Genomic DNA, 21,743 nt, shown 5'->3' on the forward strand with positions numbered 1-21,743 from the left:
GTAAATATTTAAAGAAAAACTGGTGGAACTGAAAGAGAAATAGACAAATCCACAATTATCATTGGAGATTTCAAACACCCATCTCTCAACAACTGATTAGAGAACAAGACTGAAAATCAGCAAGAATATGGAAGAATTGGACAATGCCACCAACCAAACATATCTAATTGTCACTTACACAACATTCTACCTGACAGCAACAGAATAGACATTCTCTTCAAATTCTCATAGAATATTTACTATGATAGACCACATCCTGAACAAGAAAAAAATCTCAACAAAATTAAAAGAATTGAAATCGTCAACGTGTGTTCTCCAACCATAATGGAATCAAACTAGAAATAAATGACAGAAAGATAAAAGGAAACTATCCAAACACTTGCAAACTAAATAACACAGTTCTAAATAATCCATGGGTCAAAAAGAAAGTCTCAAGGAAAATAAAACAATACATTGAATTGAATGTAAATGAAAATATAATACACCAAAATTTGTAGAACACAGCTAAAGCAGTACTGAGCGGGAAATTAATAGCACTCAATGCATATACTAGAAAAGAAGAAGTCTTAAATAAATAGTGAAAACCCTATCTCAAGATCCTAGAAAAAGAAGAGCTAAATAAACAAAACAAGCAGAAGGAAGGAAATAATAAAAGAGCATAAACTAATGAAATTGAAAATAAAGAACAGATAACATAAATGAAACAAAAGTTGGTTCTTTGAAATTATAACACTCTGAAAATTGACACACTTCTAGAAAGACTGAGAAAGAGCAAAAGAAAGAAGACACAAATTACCAAAATCAAGAGTGAAGAAAGGGATATCACCACAGATCCTGCAGACATCATAAAGAAAATATGGTAATATTACAGATAACTCTACATACATAAATTTGACAACTCACATGAATGAGCCACTTCCTTGAAAAACACAAACTGCCATAACTCATCCAATATAAAATAGATAATTTGAATAGCCTGCAACTATCAAGATTGGAGTATGCAATTTTAACACTCCCAGGAAAGAAATCTCCAGGCTCAGATGGTCACACCGGAGAATTCTACCAAATGTTTAAATAAGAATTAACACCACTTCTATTCAGTTTCTTCCAGGAACCAGAAGAGGAGGGAACACTTCCCAATTTATTTTATGAAGCTAGCATTACCCCAATAACTAAGCCAGACAAGGACCATACAAAAAAAAGAAAGAAAGAAAAAGAAAACATAGAATCCAGCATATATAAAATGAATTACACACCATGACCAAGTGGAACTTATTTCAGTGATACAAAGCTTGTTCGATATTTGAAAATCATCCAATGCATGAACCGTATTAACTGGCTACAGAAAAAAAAATCAAGTGATCGTATCAATGGAAGCAGAACATGTGTGACAAAATTCAGCATCCATTTATGATAAAAACTCTCAGAAAAAAAGAAATGGAGGGGAACTTCCTTAACTTGGTAAAGAACATCTACAAAAAACTTAGAGCTAACGTTATACTTAATGGTACAACATTAAAAACTGAATGCTTCCTCCCTAAGATGAAAAACAAGGCACAGATGTCCACACTCACCACTCTTATTCAACTTAGTGTTGGAAGTTCTGGTCAGTAGAATAAGGCAAGGAAAGGAATAAAAGGCATACAGATTGAAGAGGAAGAAATTAACTGTTCTTATTTGCAGATGACATGATTTTCTACACAGAAAATCCAGAAGAATCAACAAAAAATTCCTAGAACTAATAAATGAGTTGAGCAGGGTCACAGGATACAAGATCAGGTGCATCTATGTATGCTGGCAATGAACACCATGTACAATCAAGAAAAGTGAAATACTTAGGTGTGTATCAAACAAGGCTTTTGCTGGACTTATATGCTGAAAACTATACAATGCTAATAAAAGATGTCAAAGAAAGCCCACCCGGTGGTGCAGCAGTTAAGTGCGCATGTTCCGCTTCAGTCACCGGTTTGGATCCCGGCTGTGGATTTGGCACCGTGTGGCAAGCCATGCTATGGCAGGTGTCCTACATATAAAGTAGAGGAAGATGGGCACGGATGTGACCTCAGGGCCAGTCTTCCTCAGCAAAAAGAGGAGGATTGGCAGCAGATGTTAGCTCAGGGCTAATCTTCCTCAAAAAAAAAGATGTCAAAGAAAATTTAAATAATGAAGAGACACATTGTATTTACGGGTTGGAAGACTTAACAGAGTAAAGATGTCAGTTCTCTCCAAATTGGTACCCAGGTTTAACAATGTCTATCAAAATCCCAGCAAGAATTTTTACAGATATAGATAAGATTATTCTAAAATTTGTATTGAAAGGCAGTGAAACTAGCAGAGCTATGATTTTGAAAACGAAGAATAAAGTGGGGGAGAATCAGCCTGTCGGATTTCAAGATTATTATAGTTACAGGAATCAGGACTGTGTGGGATTGGCAGAGGATTAGAGAGATAGATAAATGGAACAGTTCAGAGACCCATAAATAGACTCACAAAAATGTGCCCAAATGATTTTTGGCAAAGGTGCAAAAGCAATTCAATGGAAGAAAGATAGCCTTTTCAACAAATGGTGCTGGCACAATTGGATGTCCATGGGCAAAATAAGTGAACCTTGACCTATGTCTCATACTTTACATAAAAATTTACTCAAAATAAGTCACAGACAAATGTAAAACATTAAGAGAATGAAAAGACAAGCTAAAGAGTTTGAGAAAAGATTGGCAAACCACACATCTGACAAAAGATAGTATTTAGAATATGTAATGAACTCTCAAAACTTACTAGTAAGAAACTAAACAGTCCATTTAGAATAATGGTCAAAAGACATGAAGAGACATTTCACCAAAGAGGATATACAGATAGCAGTGAATAAGCACATGAAAGGGTGTTCAACATCATTAGCCATTAGAGAAATTCAAATTAAAACCACAATGAGAAAGCACCACACATGCATGAGAAGGACTAAAACAAAATATAGCGACAACAACAAACGCTGACAATGAGGAAAAACTGGATCACTCATATGCTGCTGCTGGAGATGTAAAATGGTAGAGCCATTCTGGAAACCTATTTGGCAGTTTCTTAAAAAACTTAAATCATGCAAGTACCATATATGATGCAGCAATTACATTCCTGGGAGTTTATCCCAGAGGCTTAGGACTTAAATTAACACAAAAACCTGTCCATGAATGTTTAGAGCAGCTTTCTTTACAATAGCCCCAAACTGGAAATAACCCAGATTTCCTTCATTGGATGAATAGTTAAACAAACTGATACGTTCATACCATGGAATACTGAAAACAGCAATAAAAAGGAAGAAACTACTGACACACAACTACCTGAATAAATCCAGAGAAATATAATAAGTAAAAAAGGCCAAACTCAAAAGGTTACATACTGTAGGATTCCATTTGTATGACATTCTTATAATAACAAAATTATAGAAATGGAAGGTTATAGAAATGCCAGGAATTAATTTAAAAAAATAATAGAGGTATGTACTTTGGAGTCAGAAGAATCTGGGTTTTATTCCTTGCTCTGTCACTTTTTAGTTATGCAATCCTACACAAGTTCCCTAAGCCCTCTGCTTATCATATGAAAACTGTACACAACTGTAAGTGCTTCACAGAATATTGTGAGGATTAAAGGGGATAATGTAACACGTTGAGCACACTGCTTGGTACATAGTAAGTACTGAAATACAACAATGAAAATAAAATGTTCTTATCTGCTGAGTAAAAGTCTGATTGTTCTCTGGACACAGCAATAAATAATCACCAAAAAGAACTGGTATTGAACCTTTTGTAATTAATCAATGACAACTTGCTTTAGAAACTGCTCCTAAAATCACAGTTACAGTCTCACTCGAGTAACCACGCTTCCCAGTTCCAGGTCAATGAACCCCTACATATCCCACCCTCTGAACCTGCACCCATCCCTGAACTCCACGCTCCCCCAATCTCTGTTTTACTCGGAGATTGTGTCTTACAAATTATTTGTTAGCAAGGAGTAAGTTATGCATTTTGATTCAGATATTAAGAAGTGGCATCTTTTATGGGCAAGGATAGCATATACAAATTAAAAACAAAAAACCAATTCTGCTGTAATTCGAGATGATACTACTCACTCTTCACTAACATGGCTAAGATTTTAGGTTGTGGCGATTCATCTTCATTTTTTCCCCTTCAACGCCTCCATCCCCATCACTGCACATGCCTTCAAGACAACTGTCCAGCTGAAGACTACAGCCTGTGTTCATGTACCGGTAATTCAAAAGGCATACCAACTCATGACCTTGGTCTCATTAACAGCCTGCTGTTAGGAACAAAGCTAAATGAAGATTTAGCTTACCCACAATCAACACAGATTTTTATCCAAAATAATAAATATTATGATGGCTACTATTAATTAAACAATTTATATGACAGGCACTGTGGGAAGTATTTTATATCGTGATCTTAATTTTCAGAACCAATCTACAAGGTATTCATCATTGCCTTCTCTTCCCAGATGAGAAAACTCCACAGCAAAGTTTAATATGCTCAAGCGCCACTTAAAGGCAATGTTCAGGCTCATAGCTTCTCCTTCACTCCTGCTTAAAATAAAATAAAAATGTAAGATCTTAAAAACTAAGACAAAATTGAACTATTTTTTTCCCCTGCAGCTTAGCGCATAGTTTAGTTGTTATGTATTAGTGTAATTATCATTCTGCTGGGCTTGCTTCAACATTCAGTTCAGTTTTATCAGTTTCACGGGTGGTTTTGGTGACTGGACTTACGTCATTTTGTGGAAAATGGAGAAGTATCAAATAAGGAGGAGTAGCAGGAATCTTAGATGGTAAAATCAGGAAGTTTGATAAGTTAAATTATTGGGAAACAAAATTAACAAAAGGAACTAAATTCAATATGATGGAAGGATCTGTAAGTTGGTTTCAGTCATGCTTAAGATGCTGATTCTATTCCTTCTGGATTCACAAAGGTGAGGAAAGAACCTGTAACTGGATTTAATCTGGATTAAAGAAAATGAAGGCTTGCAAAACAAGCACATTTAAGATTAGCATCTAAAATATTTGATTCGTGTAGGGTCAAGAAAAACAAGTTGAAGAGGACTCAAAAATTCTTTTCAAATACGTGACTGGTGCCAGGGTTTCTTCCTCTCTTCTGAACATGGAACAGAAGAAACAATACCAAGTATGGCAAAAAAGTACTAGCTAAATATATATCAAATATGTTCCTGATATTGATGGTTATTTACTATTGCAACAGGTTATGCTATAATGTTTTCTGAATTTTTTGGGTTGAGTGGGATACAATATATTGGTAGTATAAGAGTGCTCAGACTAGGCTGTAGAACCTAACAATACTGGGCTCCAGTCCTCTGTTGTTCAATGCCAGGCCCCTGGCTCCTTGTCCCATTGGGTTGTTGTGAAGATGATATGAGAGTGTCTATGTTAAGCACCTTGGTACAGTGCCTACTATGTAGTGTGGATACTGTTTTATGATTATAATCATCAAACTATTAAGCTTTCTTTTTTCTTCTTGCTTTATTTGTATTCAGCTGGGGCAGTTTTGATGCCAAAAATCTACGTTTTCCTACTTTGGCACTAGAGGACCAATTTGCACAAATAAATAGAAGAGAGCTCTGAAGCCTGAAAGACAGGGGCCAGGAAGGTGTTCTTTGTCCTGCCCTGGGGATTTGGTGACACTGCATTCTGCTGGCACGTGCAGTATTTTTGGGAGGGGGGGCATTCAAAATATTTGCTGAGCATAAATTTTCTAGCATCAGATTCTTGTGATAGACTCCAGTACCCCAAATGACAGATAAAAAGGTGAGGCAAGAGGGCCTTTCCCTTCAGTCCCTGTGCCTTAGGAGGACAGCTGGCTGATACGTGCAGGCGGTCACTTCTGGCTTACTGAATCTCTGTGAGCACATTCTTCTATGATTAAATGCCAACTTGTAAAACATAGCTACGGAGTTGGAAATTACTAACCAAAATGAAGAAACAACAGAGGACCCATCATGGCAAAAATGATAAAATTAGAGCTGAGTCTACACTTTCAACCTACATTTATTTTATGATGATGCTGACTTATACATTCCTGAAATAAAATAAAAAGGAGGATGTTAACAATAGCAATAAAAGTTTGACAATCATTTCTTTCACCCCTAAGTCTTCTAAGAACCTATAGGTAGTGGAGTAAGTCAGATAAATATCAAGTGGCAAGAGATCGAATCTTGTTATTTTGACATCCTCCATTTGGTAACAGTCTTTGATCATCTGCCGGTTGTCATGTTGTTTAGGTCTTCAAATTACATACTCAATCATGGGCATTTTTATTGCATTAGATTAATTTTGCATTTTCTTTTTGCTTTTAGATTTCTTCCAAAATGAAGATAGTATAAGTGTTATTGAATTATCTCAATTTTCTGAAATAGAATAATCATTTGTTTTAAGGAACACCTATGTCAAGAATTGATAGAATAAAAGAGTTTTAATCTGCCAATCTTTCTATTGCCTTAATCTATGGTAAATTTTTTTCTATCTCTGGTTTAATAGCCATTTGATAGATGCTCCTTTGGTTTTCACTTTTATTAAGGAAATAATTTAGAGTCAGTCTGGATAAGAATAATCTCCAGATTTTAGGACAATGATGTCCTTCACTACTGGAGACAGCTGTATTGTGGCACTGAGGTATTAGGAGATAAAAGGATGTGCTCTGTGAGTTAAAGAATTAATGTTGTATTAAGTAAGAAAATCCAATACAAAAGTGACTGTGAAACTAAACAATGTTTTATTCAGCTGTTACTTTTGCTTTGTTAGAGAAGAATTTTTCCATTCACATTTGCACAACTTCCTATCTGCCTTATTTTTGAGAACAAACAATTACATAACAGAAATAGAGTAAGTTATAAAAATATCTATGAAGTAAATAATACTATAATCAATTGATTAAAAATACATCATTCTACCTGTTCAGATTAACAAAATATTTGAAATGTATCATTAAATAGAGGAAATTATCTCATTGATTTCTTCAAACCCTTCTTCCCGATTGAGCTATTACTGAGGGCATGGAACTGCCTAGAAGGGTCCTGTTTTCATGAAATTTTTGACTTTCTATAGGCCATGGACTCTTGCTGTGGCAATTAATTCTTGCTTAACAAGCAAGTCTTTATATGTATTCAGATTTCTCTCTCTTATATTAATAATTTGCAATTATGGGGGCATTGAATCTAATTGGATATGTTCATTCTTATTTCTTATATTCTTTTTCTGTATTCTATGTCTTACATCTTTCATTCTCATAGCAAAAGGCAGGGCTACATTGATTTACTGGAAAAAGTAATATGTTAATCAGTCAATAATCTCTATTTTAAAAGAGCATGTTTAATTCATCTGAATAACAGTTCTGAAACTGGTAATATAAAAGGAGTGCAACCTGGAATTCTTGAGACTGGCTTTGAGCCTTTAGCTTACAATTCCTCTAATTGTTCTTTGGATCGTTCTACACATTTTAACTTAACTTCTAACGGGGCATTTTTTTTTAAAAGATTTTATTTTTTCCTTTTTCTCCCCAAAGCCCCCCGGTACATAGTTGTATATTCTTCATTGTGGGTTCTTCTAGTTGTTGCATGTGGGACGCTGCCTCAGCGTGGTCTGATGAGCAGTGCCATGTCCGCGCCCAGGATTCGAACTAGCGAAACACTGGGCCGCCTGCAGCGGAGCGCGCGAACTTAACCACTCGGCCACGGGGCCAGCCCCTAACGGGGCATTTTTATCCTGTACTAGAACCATAACTGATATTTATGCCACGAAGACCATGCTGAGGCTACTTTAGGAGAGACAGAGGCAGAGATTTGTTAGACGAGGGAAGTCAGTGGATGTCTCTTTACAGTCACTAACTATAAGCATCAGAGATTTCAGAGCCTCCAAGGGGTGTGTCGTGGATGCCTAACAACGTCATCAATATCTGATCCCCAGCCACAAAGTCATGTAAGATATAATTTCCGGCTCCCTATGTGTCCGACTCCCAACCCCTCCCAAGCTGGAGGGATGTTTGTGTGAGGGTGGGCATGTTCACCTCCCAGGCAGCTGGTGTGACTGGAACTGCGCTTCGCACTCCTCTTTCAATCTAAGGGTGAAATTAAGGAGCGGGTACTTACTCTTTACACAAATAAACAGTTCCAGATTATTTCTGGGTACCAAACTCCAAGGAAAGTAGCGTTGAATTATTGTAGCTCCAGAGAGTCCTTTGCAAAGTCCTGCTAGGGATAGAGGTTCTTTTTAATTTGCACACATTTGGAATCTTCCCGCTGTTCCACTTTCCTTTTTTATCTTATGTCCTCTGAAAAAAGTGGCTTTGGTAAAGAGAAACACTCTGCGTATATCTGTGTAAGAAATGTCTCTCTGGGAGCAACAAATTGTGCTAAAAGTTTGTGGGGTTTTTTTTTTTGTAACTTAAAAATCTATAATTGTGTGACTTCATCAATCTGCCCTTTCACTGACTCTTTTCTTGTTTTTTTGGGCAGAGTTCACTGACAGCGAATGCATTTGGCTGCTATTTCTCTTTGAAGCTTGGCAGTCTCAGTAGAACGGCCATTGCCATGGATATCAATGCAGTCTTTATATTGCTTAATACAAAGATCTAAGCGACACCACTGTGAGTCGGGGTGATGGGAAGAGCATGAGGGAAGCAAGGAGAATCTCAACCTCCCAACTGACTCAGAAAGACCTCTTTTCCTGTTTAGAAAAATGGTTGTAGTTCAAAATGATTCTATGTAAAGGATTCCAACCTGTTTTTGAGTTTCAGTGATGGCCCATTCTACCAGAAGAAAAATTTACTGTGACCAGTGCAAAATTTGCTCCTATAAGAGGAGAACACGAGGCTTGGGAAAGAGAATCAGAAAAGAGTCAGGATCGTGCTTGGCAGTACTCACAGAGCTAGAGAAGACTGTTCTTCTCTTTTGCCTATGGACTGATGAAGCCAAGGCATTACTCCTGGGGCTTCATCACTCTTACAATGCATATTGCTTTGGGAGGGAAAAAATACAAAGCCTCAAGCAAAACTTATTCTACTTGATGTACTTCCTTCTGTGCAAAAGGAGAGTTTAGCTACGGCATTGACAATCACTAAAATTTCAAAAACATTTTTTGATTTCAATTGTTCTCTAAACCAGAACAGATATTCTTGACTTCAGTGCTGTTGATGGAAATAAACATTTGTATTTCCTTGTCTCTTATCTCTTATGCGTAAAGTTTACCCGGTTGATTTTCATATCTGCTTCTTCCACATCTTGACTTATAGCCTCAAGATCAACTCTACTTTCTGCTAACCCTGCTTTTTCCAATATTTCCATCCTCACCTCTCTTTCTTACCTAGTCCAGCCTTTCCTCCATTTCTATGTAGGCAAGCTACATCCGCCCACCCGCAGCCCCCGCCTTCGATGTAAGGGATTCCAACAGCACTATTGTTCAGTCAGTCTCAGTTAAATTACAAAAGCTAAGAATTGTAGTTACTTTTATTCATTTTCACATGTCTAGGGTACTGATAACAATATTTGTTTTTAATGGAAAAAAGGTTGAGAGAAAGTTCCTTTTTAATGACTACAACTTAATGATTGTATATTTTAGATAAGATATTTATAGCATAGCAGTAAAATGCTTTTATTCAGATCACTAAATGTATAGGTTAAGTTGATTTTTCTTATGTCTTCATTTTAAATGTCTATTTCTCCTTTTAAAACGACATCAGTTTATTCTCACCCTCTGAAATGTTCTACAATAAACTGACTTTTGTTACCACGTGAAAACTCAATCCCAGGAGAAATTTGATTCAGTTGTCTGGAAACACAAATGATGGCTTAGACATATGGTCAGCAGCACAACAACTTAAGATCATCAAAAGATATTTTAGATCTTACCTTTCTAAATTCTGTATAGAAGGAAACAGTAAAATGCATATACTAAGAAACATGACACATGCCAAAATTAAGATAAGGAATGAATACTCATTCCCAGAAATTTAATAAAAAAATAGTAGTACTTCACATGGTCTGAAAAAATAAAAAATTCCAGTTTAGGGGCCTATGAAAGAAAGGATAAAAAGAACATGAAAAGGACCAAAAAACTCATATAATTTCTTTTAAATTTCTTTTAGTTTCCCCTAATGAGTTCCCGGGCATGCCTCAGAGATGATGAGCATCTGGCAATCCCAAGGCCCTTAATGGCTGAGGCTGCGTTCTAGATGCGGGAAAATCATGGGCAAATTCAGCATAAGGGGCAAGTCTGTGAGCCAAGACTAAATGAGCTGCATTTTTTTACCTTTCTCTTCAACTGTGTCCATCCTGATGCTGATCTCTGATGCCCATTTTTATTACTCTAACTGCCAAGTCATTAAGCACTTAACCCAGAATAACAGACACTTGGGGAGGGACGAGTCACTGATGCTAAGAGGCCTTCGAATGCCTAGTCTTGACATAGTAAAGAATTTTCAGATTTAATATCACTGGGATTTCAAAGTCTCTTGGTTACCCTTTCCAGCAGGGAAATGTTTGCAGTTTTATTTGTTTTTTTAATATGTCACTTTAGCCTTTTTGCAGGAATGTTTTTCAGCTCCAATATTTTAACATATCCTACAGGTATTATCCTCCAATTTTAAATCTCCTCAGGGGTATTCAACCTGTTTAAGACTCTCAATACTTTAAAGAGTTTTTCTTTTCAGAATCAGAGAAAAACAGCCCTGTCATTCTTATGGAGGATTCTACCAAGTCAGAGTATATTGTCTGACTTTAAAACGGAAATGGTTTCATGTATATTTTACTCTATGTCTTTCATACTATTTTCTGTTACATATAGGAAAGTCTCTAAAATAGTTAGTCAACTGTGTGATCTTGGCAAGTGACCTAAACTCTAAGTCTCTAACTGAGAAAGTCTAAACTCACTTTCTTCTTTCATAAAGTGGATAAAAATAATAGTGTTCACCTCATATGGTGGTTGTGAGGATTAGAAGAAGAAATTAAATTTAGCACCATGCCTGACACAGAGTAATATTGAATACATGTTACACAATCGTTCTCACCAAGGTGACTGTGGCATGATCCAAGAGACCGCAGAAGGGAAGGGGGTGATGGGAGCGGGCTCCAAAATACACACACTCCTTCTGAAACCACTGCTGTTTTCAGTAATTGCAAAATTTTGTAACAGCAATTCTTAAAGTGATCAAGGAATACTGCCTGGAATTCAGGGGGAGACTTACATGGCTGTGACATGTTCTTCTAGCAATGATTCCCAGACTTTTTGAATTAATGAACACCAGAATTTGAGATTTTGGAGGCTGACATAGCAAAAGAGAATTAAAAACTACCACCTACTATTATCTCATTAAACAAACAAGTCAGTTCAATCTCACCTGTAGACATTCAGGAAAAAAGAAAGTCAGACTTTAATACCCTTAACATTTTACCGTGGATTAGCCACTCTCAGGTACAGAGGACAGTGAAAGTAGATACAGGAGCAAAATTCTTTCTGATAGATGACCACTTCTTGTCTAATTATTTTGTGTGTCTAAATCTCTGGATCCACAGCTTGGAAGGTACCCACAATTGTTCTCCTATAGTGCTTGGAGTACTGATAGGCAGAGTCACGAGTATTACCAATCTCAGTTCAACCAAAGAGCTATGATGGCCAGAACAGAGAGCCACAAGTTCAAAGTCTTTCTAAAGTGGATTTCCCACTGAATCTCTGCAGCATCACAGTAGTGTCTGATCACAGTAGCATCACAGCATGAGTACTACACAGCAGTAGTATCACAGTAGTAGCATCATAGGAGTATCTCTAGGCATAGAGATAAGATTAAAAAAATCTTCTGCAGAGACTTTGAGAAACAGACTCAAATGGGGCACTGGCTAAGGCTTCTTCACCATTTATTCTCCTCTGATTGTTCACTCCACTTGTAGCTCAGTTTCTAATTTTCCATTCTCACCCTGTCTAGCCTCTTGACTACTCACTTTGTGACAACTGCAAAAGTAACATTCACTTTAAAAGGCATTCATTGTAGAGTAAAATATAAACTCAATCAATAATAGTACAATTTTCACACCTATTTCAGTAAATCCTGCAGCCCAGGCTAATAATCCCATTACCATTTTCATTTCCTTAGGTTGATTCTCACTGACTATTAACTTTATATATTTAATTAATATATAATGAAAAGCTAAATTTGAATATTTAAAGCAATCTTCATTCTCTCTACTCTGTGAGGTAGTAGGTAGACATATCTCTTTATAGGATCCAAAATCTTAGACTTTAGGCAAAATTGCTATAACACCGGGTAGTCAGAAGATGCTTATCATGATAGTAGGAAGAAGACACAAACGAGTTTACACATGAAAGACATGATAAAATTTTAAAGACCTATTACATTATTGTACATTTGACAAGAAGTATAAAAGGCTAATGAAGTCTTCAGAAAAATTGTAATTTTAGCCTTTAATAAGATTAATAAGATTAGCTCACAAATATTTAGTCAATACAGGATTGCATGGGGATACTTATAGCAAGTAGAAAAGCAAGCAACTGATCAGCATGATTTGTATTGATGATATGATTAAATATAACATTATGGACTTTGAAAATAGATTTCATGTAAAATGGATGTATGGATAGATAACATAAACGCCTGTTAGTTCCATTTAGAGTAATAAATGAATAAGACTTTTCCTTTTGCAGAAAAATTATAGTAGTCCTTTGCAACTCTGGAAGTGAACACGGTTCCCTCCTTTGGCCAGGCAACCTGCCCTTGGTTATGATAGGTACACCTTTAATTTCTTGCCGTTACAATCCTCCTCTCCTCTTTCCGCATAAAGAACCAGATTTCCCTTCTTTCCTCTCTGAGATTTCCACTTGACTCTTAGCAATGGCTTCTTCTTGTCAGCCTTTAAATATGATCAGGTGTCTGCCATCTTAAATATTCCTCTATCTTCCTCATATTCCCTTCTAGATTCTACCGTTATCCTCTCTTTCCTTCGAAAGGAAACTCCTTTCTTGAGTTTTCTACATTTCTGACTCTATTTACTCTTTAATGCAGGTTCCCATGGATTCTGCCCCATCAATTAAGTACGCTGCTTTTGCCAAGACCATTATTGACCTCTTCGTTGCTAAATCCAAGGAGCATTTAGTCATACTTACCTTGCCTGATTTTAGGATAAAGCCAACAGCAAGAATGGAAGAGTGTAGGGGGAAAAAATCTAAGTGTTTAAAATTATATAAGTGAAGACTAAATCTGAGGCTTACCCTACATCTTGACTACTTCTCATGTTAGCTAAATATTTCCTTAATGTTCAAGGCTGTTTCCCTTGAATTTTCCCTAACTTGTGGTAGAAAGAACACTATCAATAAAACCTGTGGTTATTCCTTCTCTGTTCTCCTTCCTAAGAACATTTCTTTTTTCTTTTCTTTTCTGTTCTTTTTTGAGGAAGATTAGCCCTGAGCTAACATCTGCCGCCAATCCTCCTCTTTTTGCTGAGGAAGACTGGCCCTGAGATAACATCCGTGCCCATCTTCCTCCCCTTTATATGTGGGACGCCTGCCATAGCATGGCTTGTCAAGTGGTGCCATGTCTGCACCTGGGATCTGAACCGGGGAACCCCAGGCCGCCGAAGCGGAACATGCACACTTAACCACTGCACCACCAGGCCGGTCCCTCCTGAGAACATTTCTTAAATGTTGGTGTTCCACGGAGTTCTGGGTCATTCATCTGCCTCACTTACAGCTCATTTATAACATATGTATTGATGATTGCTAAGTTTGTATCCCAGGTAGGAATTCTTTCCTGAACTTCAGATAAATATATACAAATATCCAACAACATTTCTACTGAGATGCCCTAAAGAGATCTCATATCAACTTATTAAAACTTAAACCTCCCTCCTGTCCTCCACTTCCACCTATTACTCTTCCTGTATTTCCCATCTGAGTAAATAACACAACACAACTTACTGTCCAAATTAGAAACCTGGGTATCAATCAATGGAAATTTTATCCGTCCCCTATGACCTACGTCTAGTCAATCATAAAATGATGTTGGCTTTACCTTTTAAGAATATATTGGATCCATGCATTTCTCTCCACCACCTCTTGCTTCCATCTACCCTCCCCTGGACTACAAGAGAATCGTAACTGGTTCCATTGCCTCCAGTCTTTCTCCTCTCTGATATGATGCATTCTCTGAAAAGCTATCAGAGTGCTCTTTAAATGAAAATTTAATCATGTCTTCCTCCTGCTTAAAACACTTCAATGTTCCACTACCCATTTCCTTCAGAATAAAGCCCAGCATGATAAGGCTTCTGCTTATCCCTCCAGCCTTACTTTACACCACTCCTCTCTCAACTTCCTTCGGTTTCCGTACTGCCCAGGTGCCCTTTCCAGGTGCTCTCATGACCCTGAAGCCCATCTTCACAGCACCAATCACGCTCTACTCTATTCATCTGCAGTGCTGGATATTGCCCAATAGGCAGATTAATAACACGTGCAACACACCTGCAAATCAGGGGATAAACAATTATTTTGGGTAAAATAATTTGATATTTAATATATTTTTTTAAAAAGCACTAAACTAGTCATCAAGGGGAAAATCATCAGCTAGGTTACAAAGTATGTGATCAGGTAGTATATATAAGTCATGCAGCACGATTATAAAATAAATGCTCAAGAACTTAAGTACTACAGTGTAAGAACCACAATTCAACCTAAGAAATAGAAAAGAACCAATAATAACACCAGCTTCCTCTCTGATCCTACCCCCAGCCTCTCCTTTAGCGACAACCATAATCCTAAATTTTAGGTTAACCATTCCCTTCTAAAAATAGTTTTCTCACTTATGTACTCATGCCTAAACAATATGTTTTTAATTTTGTTTGTTTTTGAGATTTATAATAGGGTATTTTTGATGTGTGCTATCTCCTGAAACTTTTTCCCTCAAATTATGTTTTTACAGCTTATGCACATTGTCATAACTATAGTTACTTTTCATTACTGTAAAATATTCCTTTGTGTGAATAACAGAATTTATTTGCACCCTTTCTGGTGGTAGACATTTGGGTTTTTCCAGTTTTCTACTATTGTAAACATTACAAGTATCTTGGATAAACATATGCAGGGGTGTTTCTAGAATCATCTTAGGAGGGGAATTGTTGGCATGTAGGGGATGTGCATGTTCAGCTTTATAAGGTAATTTGATACTAAAGTGATTGAGCTGGTTATTCCCACAAGAAGTATAAAGGAGTTTCCATTGCTCTCACACTTGCAAACAACTTATGCTTTTCAGACTTAATTTTTGTGAATCTAGTAAGTGTAAAATAGCATCTTTTTTGCATGATTGATACAAAGATTCAGTTTTTTAAAATGTTTATTTATTCTCCTGATTCCTCTTAGATTTTACCTTTTTTTCTTTTTTGTATTGTGTTATATGTGTTTTCATATTGATTTGAAGGAGTTTTAAAAAATATATTCTGGAATACCAATCCCTTGTCCCTCATATATGTTGCAATTATCTTCTCCTGGTTTGTGTCTTTCTTCATACTCCCTTGATGGCAACTTAACATGTATGTAGTATTACAATTACCTACTTATCACTCAGCGCAGCTCACTAGACTGAAGATCTTCAAGGTGAGACACTGTATCTTATTCATTGTTGTTCCCCAGCATCCAGCAAGTGCTCAACATGTAGTAGTGCTGCTTAGCACGCACAGTTGCTCACTAAGTGTTTACTGAATGAATGGCTAGATGAATGAATTGCGACGATTTTAGAAATGGTTAATTAATCTTTCCGTAGTCAAATTTCATTTTATGCAAATTGGCTACACCATACTGCTAAAGCCAAGAGAGTCAGAAGTATAGGTTACACACCTTCCCATACTTGTACTTCAAAGGTGGATATTAGGCACTAGTAGGAGGTGATAGCATCTGCAGAGAGGTGGCAGGATGCTATTTATAAAATTTTATTACCAACTCTGAACATTTGGCAATGTTCAATTTTCATTCCTTTCAATGTACTTGTAGTTAACCAAACTCCCTATAGTGGAATAATATTTAGCCTAAATTTATCACAAAGTTAGAAATGATGTTAGGACACAAGATATGGATTACATATTACAATGGAAGCACAAGGTTCATGGTTTGTGTCATTAATCTGAAATTGGTTACCTTTTTAGTAATGGTGTCCGGAGGTACATCCCGCCTCCCAAGAGGATAAGGATTCCATTGGCCACTAGGAGATACATCTTCTTGTCCATTGTCTAAAATGTTGCTTTGCTGGGACGGGGTCTATTGCAAAAATGGTATGGCATCCTTTAGTTATGTAATAGAAGTTTATTATAGTTTTCTGAAACGAGTCCCTAATGATTACAGTAAAATTAATTTTGTTTAATTGCAGAAAAACATATATCTTGAACTGGAAGTATTATTAAACACTATTTACTCGGTAAGAATTCTAAATTGACAGCTTTTTGGAAGCAGTGAGGAATTCAATTAAAATAACCATCTTAGAGTTATTTACTAAATTTTAAAGAAAAGTTTAGATTATTTACGGCACCTGAATAAAAATAATCAGAATTAACCATTTGTTAAAAACCACAACATTTAAAACTTGCTTAATTTGTTTCTTTAGTATGATCTTACCATTCAGATTTTAAATTGAAACCAGATAGTACATAGTAAGTAACTTCCAATACTCCAAACCATAACCTGAAATAAATTTTATAAGCTCTATTGATTCTGGGAGAATACGTCTTGCACTAACCCCAAATAGTGTTAACGCTACCACAGTATAAGATTTACAGAACTATGAAATTATCCACAGATAGCTTTGAGGGAAAGACTGAAGCAACATCAAAAATATTGTGCTATTAGAATTGCGGTGTAAATAAATAATGAGTGTTTTGTTTCTAAATTTATTTTTATAGAGTGTTTTGATTCTTTATGCATTAAAGTTTAAACTCTTCATATATATTTTATTTTTGGATGATTTATTGCCTATTATTTTTAAAAAATAATAATACCTCTGTCTTTATTATGATTAATATTAGGTATTTTGGGGGCGGCCTCTACAGTTTGACCTGAAGAATGGCAAATGATCACACACTATCAGAAAGACGGCCTCTGGTGGAGAGACAGGGTAGTGATATATTTTTCCTGTGGTAGCAGATTAACTTTTTGCAAAGGCTTTCTCCCTTCTGACCTACGGGATCCACAGGTACTGCCTGATTTCCTGGGGAAGTCTCATGTGGGTGAGATATTGTGCTCAGTGTTTCCTGCACCATTTTCTGCACTTGTTTTGAAGGATCCCTGTGGATCCATAAAGCCTGGTTAGAGAGCGTTTAGATAGCTCTACTCTGTGAGGAACTGTCCTCCAACCCTGGAATAGGAGAAAGCCCATTCTTTTCATAACCTGGCCTGCTTGCTAGGCCTCATCTGCTTATGTGGCGTGGTCCTAGCTGTTCTCCTTTAAAATTATTATATAACCACCTTATCTGCATTCTGACCATAGGCATCTTTTAAAAGGACTGCTCGGAACTCTTTTAAAATAGGATTTATTATGAAACTAGATGAAGTCTTCCTAAGACCTAATGGATATATTGAAAAGTAACGATTTTCTTCTTGTACTTTGGCCATGTGAATTCTTTTTTTATGAGTCTATCAGAAACTGAAAAAAGATACTGAATTGAAGCTTCTGGGTTAGTTACAAATGAATCTATTTGTGTTTGAAAAATCAAATGTAGATAACACAGAGTGCATATTACTTGTAAATAACCACATAGCTACTTAATGCCCATCTGTCTGTTTTCAAGCATTACTTTTTCTAGTCTTTTCTTTTTCCAGATTAATATGCTTACATATGCCCACACACAATTTTTCTGGATATTAAAGTATGACAAGTCAAATTATTAAAATTAAGCAGTAAATATATAATTATGTAAGGTAGGTACTACTTGCCAGTGTTTTCTTTTAAAAAATTTTTCGTACTTGTGTCTTGTCTGGTTTGATTTCTTTGCCAGTGAAGAAGGATCATATCCTACTAGGTCTGCGCAACACAGATTTTTGAGAAGCAGCAAGAATTCAACACAAGTAACCCTATTTTCCTTCATATCATCCCCATCTCCTTTTCTATTTCCTCCACTACACTAGCTTCACCTTCCCAGACATGACTCCTAGTCACAGAGAGCAACTGAGAACTGCAAAATTCTTTTTGGTGTAACAAAAGGCTAAAATCCTTTAGTCAAAATCCTAATATCATGATGGTGTAGTCTCTTCATTAGTTTAGGAATTAACCTTTCTTTTTAAAATTAGAATTAACAACCTCACCAATTCCTCTATATTACACGGGCCAAAGAAAACACAAACATGCAGACACGTGAAAAAAATACTTTCACTAGACAGCAAAATTAAATTAATTTCCTGAAAGCAATTTCCTTTGTTGATTTCAAGAATGCTCTGGACTTTCTGTTTTTCTTAAGTGAGACACTGTAGGAGTGACTTAAGTTTGCAGAAATAGGAAGACCATGAAAACAGCTTATTAATGTTTGGGGGGAACCCAAAAGAGAACTATGTAGTAGGTTCACATTCTTTCCCAAGAGAAGTAAAACTATTAATGAAAAATTGTCGTTTTGACAAAGTGCTACTGAACTGTGTATAAATGCAGTGGCTTAGTTGTTAAAATTCTAAAAAAGGTTAAAAGGAGCAACTGAAAAATGTAAAGAAAATCAGTAATGAAGCTATCACTATTGAAATCAACTATTTCAGAGAAAATAACCAATTTGAAGTTGTTATTCATTCAATTATTTCTAGTACCACATTCTAGATATTTTCTTTAGATACCTTAAAAGAGTAAGAATGTCTTCTTTTCCTCACTATATATAACCAATTAAATACAAAAGACACAGAAAATCTTCACGATGCACCATTTTGTCAGCTTCTAAATTCTGTAGACATTTAATATTTCAAAAGAATAGAGAAAATGGTCAGTGCGATTTAGTGAAAAATCAGAAATTATATTTGTTAAGAAATTCAGTAATGCTAGGACAAGTTTTGCTGGACAGATGTAGTCCCAACGATGACTCTGGACATTTTTAGATTTAACATTTATGACTCTGACTACTGTGAATGATCACAAGTGTCTACTGGAAGAAGTAATTTCTAATTTTGCTGAGACATAAATGTGCACGAATATGCAGGTCTGTGTGCGTCTCTCTCTTTATATGTCTGTGAATGTATGTGCATGTATGTGAGTATGTGCATGCATGTGTGTATATATGTCCATATGTGAACGTGTGTGTATGTACAGGATTCACATATATAAGTAAATGAGCTTAGCTGATCCAGTAGCTTTGCTCTGGTCTGCTAACTGATAGGTACACTGACTGCTTGGGAAATTATACTTATTGCATTTTGCTGGAGAAACCATATGAGAGTGGTACTAGAATTGGCACTTTGCACAGGTCTTGCTATGTATCCCTTAAGAACTCAAGGATCTATTTTGCTTAGTAATTGGCACATAGTTCACAAAGGGCATTGCCAGAGATTCAAAAAATGTGTTAAAAACAATTTTCCCCAAAGTATTTCCAGTGACATTATTGTAAATTATTCTTTTTCTGCATATCTTTTGAAAAATGTAGGTATTACCAAGGCAAATATATGCCAAATTTGGATTTAAATGATTATGATTCCATGCAGTTCAATCTGAAGGTGGTAATGTAATGTCCAGATAGTTTTTTAAAACAGCATTTCATTATAACGGTGAAGAAGCATGAGTACTGACATTATTTTTGCAATTTTGGCCATTGTCTATGAGGATTTATGTGGATTTACAGGCTTCAGGCTTTTTTCATAATTAGAAAGATAAGCAAATCCTTGCTGTGTGATAAGTAGCCAATAACAAATGCAACAAAATCAACAGACACTAAGGGCAAAAGTTGCCTCAAGGTGCTGCATAAATTTTGCTTTGCTTTCAGCACACACACACAAAAATGGAATTAAGTAAGCAACCCTTGGAAATAGGGTGAATAAATGCATATCAAATGTCAGTACTATTTGATCTTGAGTCATTTGCATAGATCCAGCAAGAAAGGACATTGGAAATTTAAAAATAGTTTAGGTGCAAACATTGCTATCTAAATTTCTCTAATTCAAAAGATGGTCGATTGAGTATCAACTAATAAAGCAGATAGTGAGGCCATCTTCTTCCAGGCAAAATTCTATGAGAAGATTATTTAATACATATATTTCCATAATTTCAACGTCCCTTTCCCTGAAATTATAATTTATATTAATGTCTGTTTCAATAAGTCAATAAGCAGTAGATGCTATGGTATAATATTACAGTGGTAGAAGTTAAAGAAAAAAAGGACAGGAAAAAAAATTAGCAATTTCTCCAGTGTAGAAGAGACCACACTATCTTGGCAACCAGACAACCGTGATGGGGGCTAGAAAAGGCCAATGATTTCTTCCCCAGCCCTGCTCGTCTCTGGGGCTGCAGTAGCATGGATGACTAGTTCGTGTTCTTCTTGGGTGATAAACTTTAGCATATTTCTTGGTGATAATGAGTGTTCAGGAAATGCAAGTGGATCTTAGTGCAAGGTGACTACCAGCATTTAATCAGCTGGGCTAACTAAGAGAGCACTGTATCTGAAGCACACAGGAAAAACGATTTGGCTCATGATACGTTTTGGATTAGTTACTATATTGTACTTGTGTATTCTTTTCTCTATCTCATAATATCTATTTTTCTGGAGTGTTGTGAAGATGATGTGAGATAATAATGTATATGAAAGAGCTTTATCAACTATTACAAGTTATGTTCTATGAAAATGTCAGGTTTTATAAACATTTGAGAAGACATCATGCTACAATAGAAACAGCAGGCACTTGGGTGCCACGCAGTCAGATTCAAATTCTCCCTACTACTATGCTAGGAGCAGCGGTGAGCATCGTAAAACCCTAGAAATACAGGTGAGTTCCTTTGTGTGACATGTGAGCCTGTTTCCTTGTCTATATAATGGAGATAGACAGTCCCCTTGAGGGTTTGTGAGGGTTGTGTGGAAAAACATATTTAAAGTACCTAATGGTACCAGGTACATAGTACATTCTCAATAAATCCTAGTCTTTATTCTTCTCCTATTGAAATATTTATTCTACCATTAATCTGAACAAAAATGGCAGTTTGAACTATTTTACAGTATTATATTTCTCTCTGATAACATAAAATTTCAAGACAATAGCTAAGCTCAATTACAACAGAACACATCTGAAGAAGCACATGAAATCATTAATAACTTCATAGAAAGTTGTCTTAAATGCTTTTTGGAGAGGCAGTAAATAAATGATATGCAAATAAATGAGTGAATGAATGAATGAATGAATAAACAGAAAATACTAATAATTTTATGATTTAACAGCTGATTTATGTCTTAAATGTTCTGGTTATAAGTACTATTAAAATTTTTAGGGAATTAGAATAAGCATAAATAAATGAAAATGCTAAAGGATATTAAACTGATTAACCTAATTTTGTTGTATTTATTTGCATTCTGTTAATATCTTAAGAGGTTCCATAAAATTACCATAGAAAATGTAATTTACTGTTTATAATATAGAAAGCCTTGTAATACATGAAAAATGCACAATACTCAACCTGGCATATAATAAACAGGAGAAAATTAGAAATATTCAAAACACACAGCAAAATCTGGGAGTC

The 21,743-nt window shown here is 35.9% G+C and overlaps 1 protein-coding gene across 7 annotated transcripts in view; it reads right to left on the minus strand.

Annotated features, from left to right (window-relative positions):
* The window catches only part of LRRC7 (leucine rich repeat containing 7), a 492,999-nt gene that overhangs the window by 52,588 nt on the left and 418,668 nt on the right, over positions 1–21,743 (minus strand). For 5 of the 7 annotated variants that reach the window (XM_070592303.1, XM_070592299.1, XM_070592308.1 and 2 more), the window contains one exon: positions 16,199–16,318. The exons of the other annotated variants lie outside the window; for them this stretch is intronic. In XM_070592303.1, the coding sequence (XP_070448404.1) occupies positions 16,199–16,318 (120 nt within the window). The remainder of the gene's footprint in view (positions 1–16,198; positions 16,319–21,743) is intronic. 7 annotated transcript variants of the gene reach the window in all.

The sequence above is a fragment of the Equus przewalskii genome, chromosome 24, assembly GCF_037783145.1.
Source record: "Equus przewalskii isolate Varuska chromosome 24, EquPr2, whole genome shotgun sequence".
NCBI classification, from domain to species: Eukaryota; Metazoa; Chordata; class Mammalia; order Perissodactyla; family Equidae; genus Equus; species Equus przewalskii.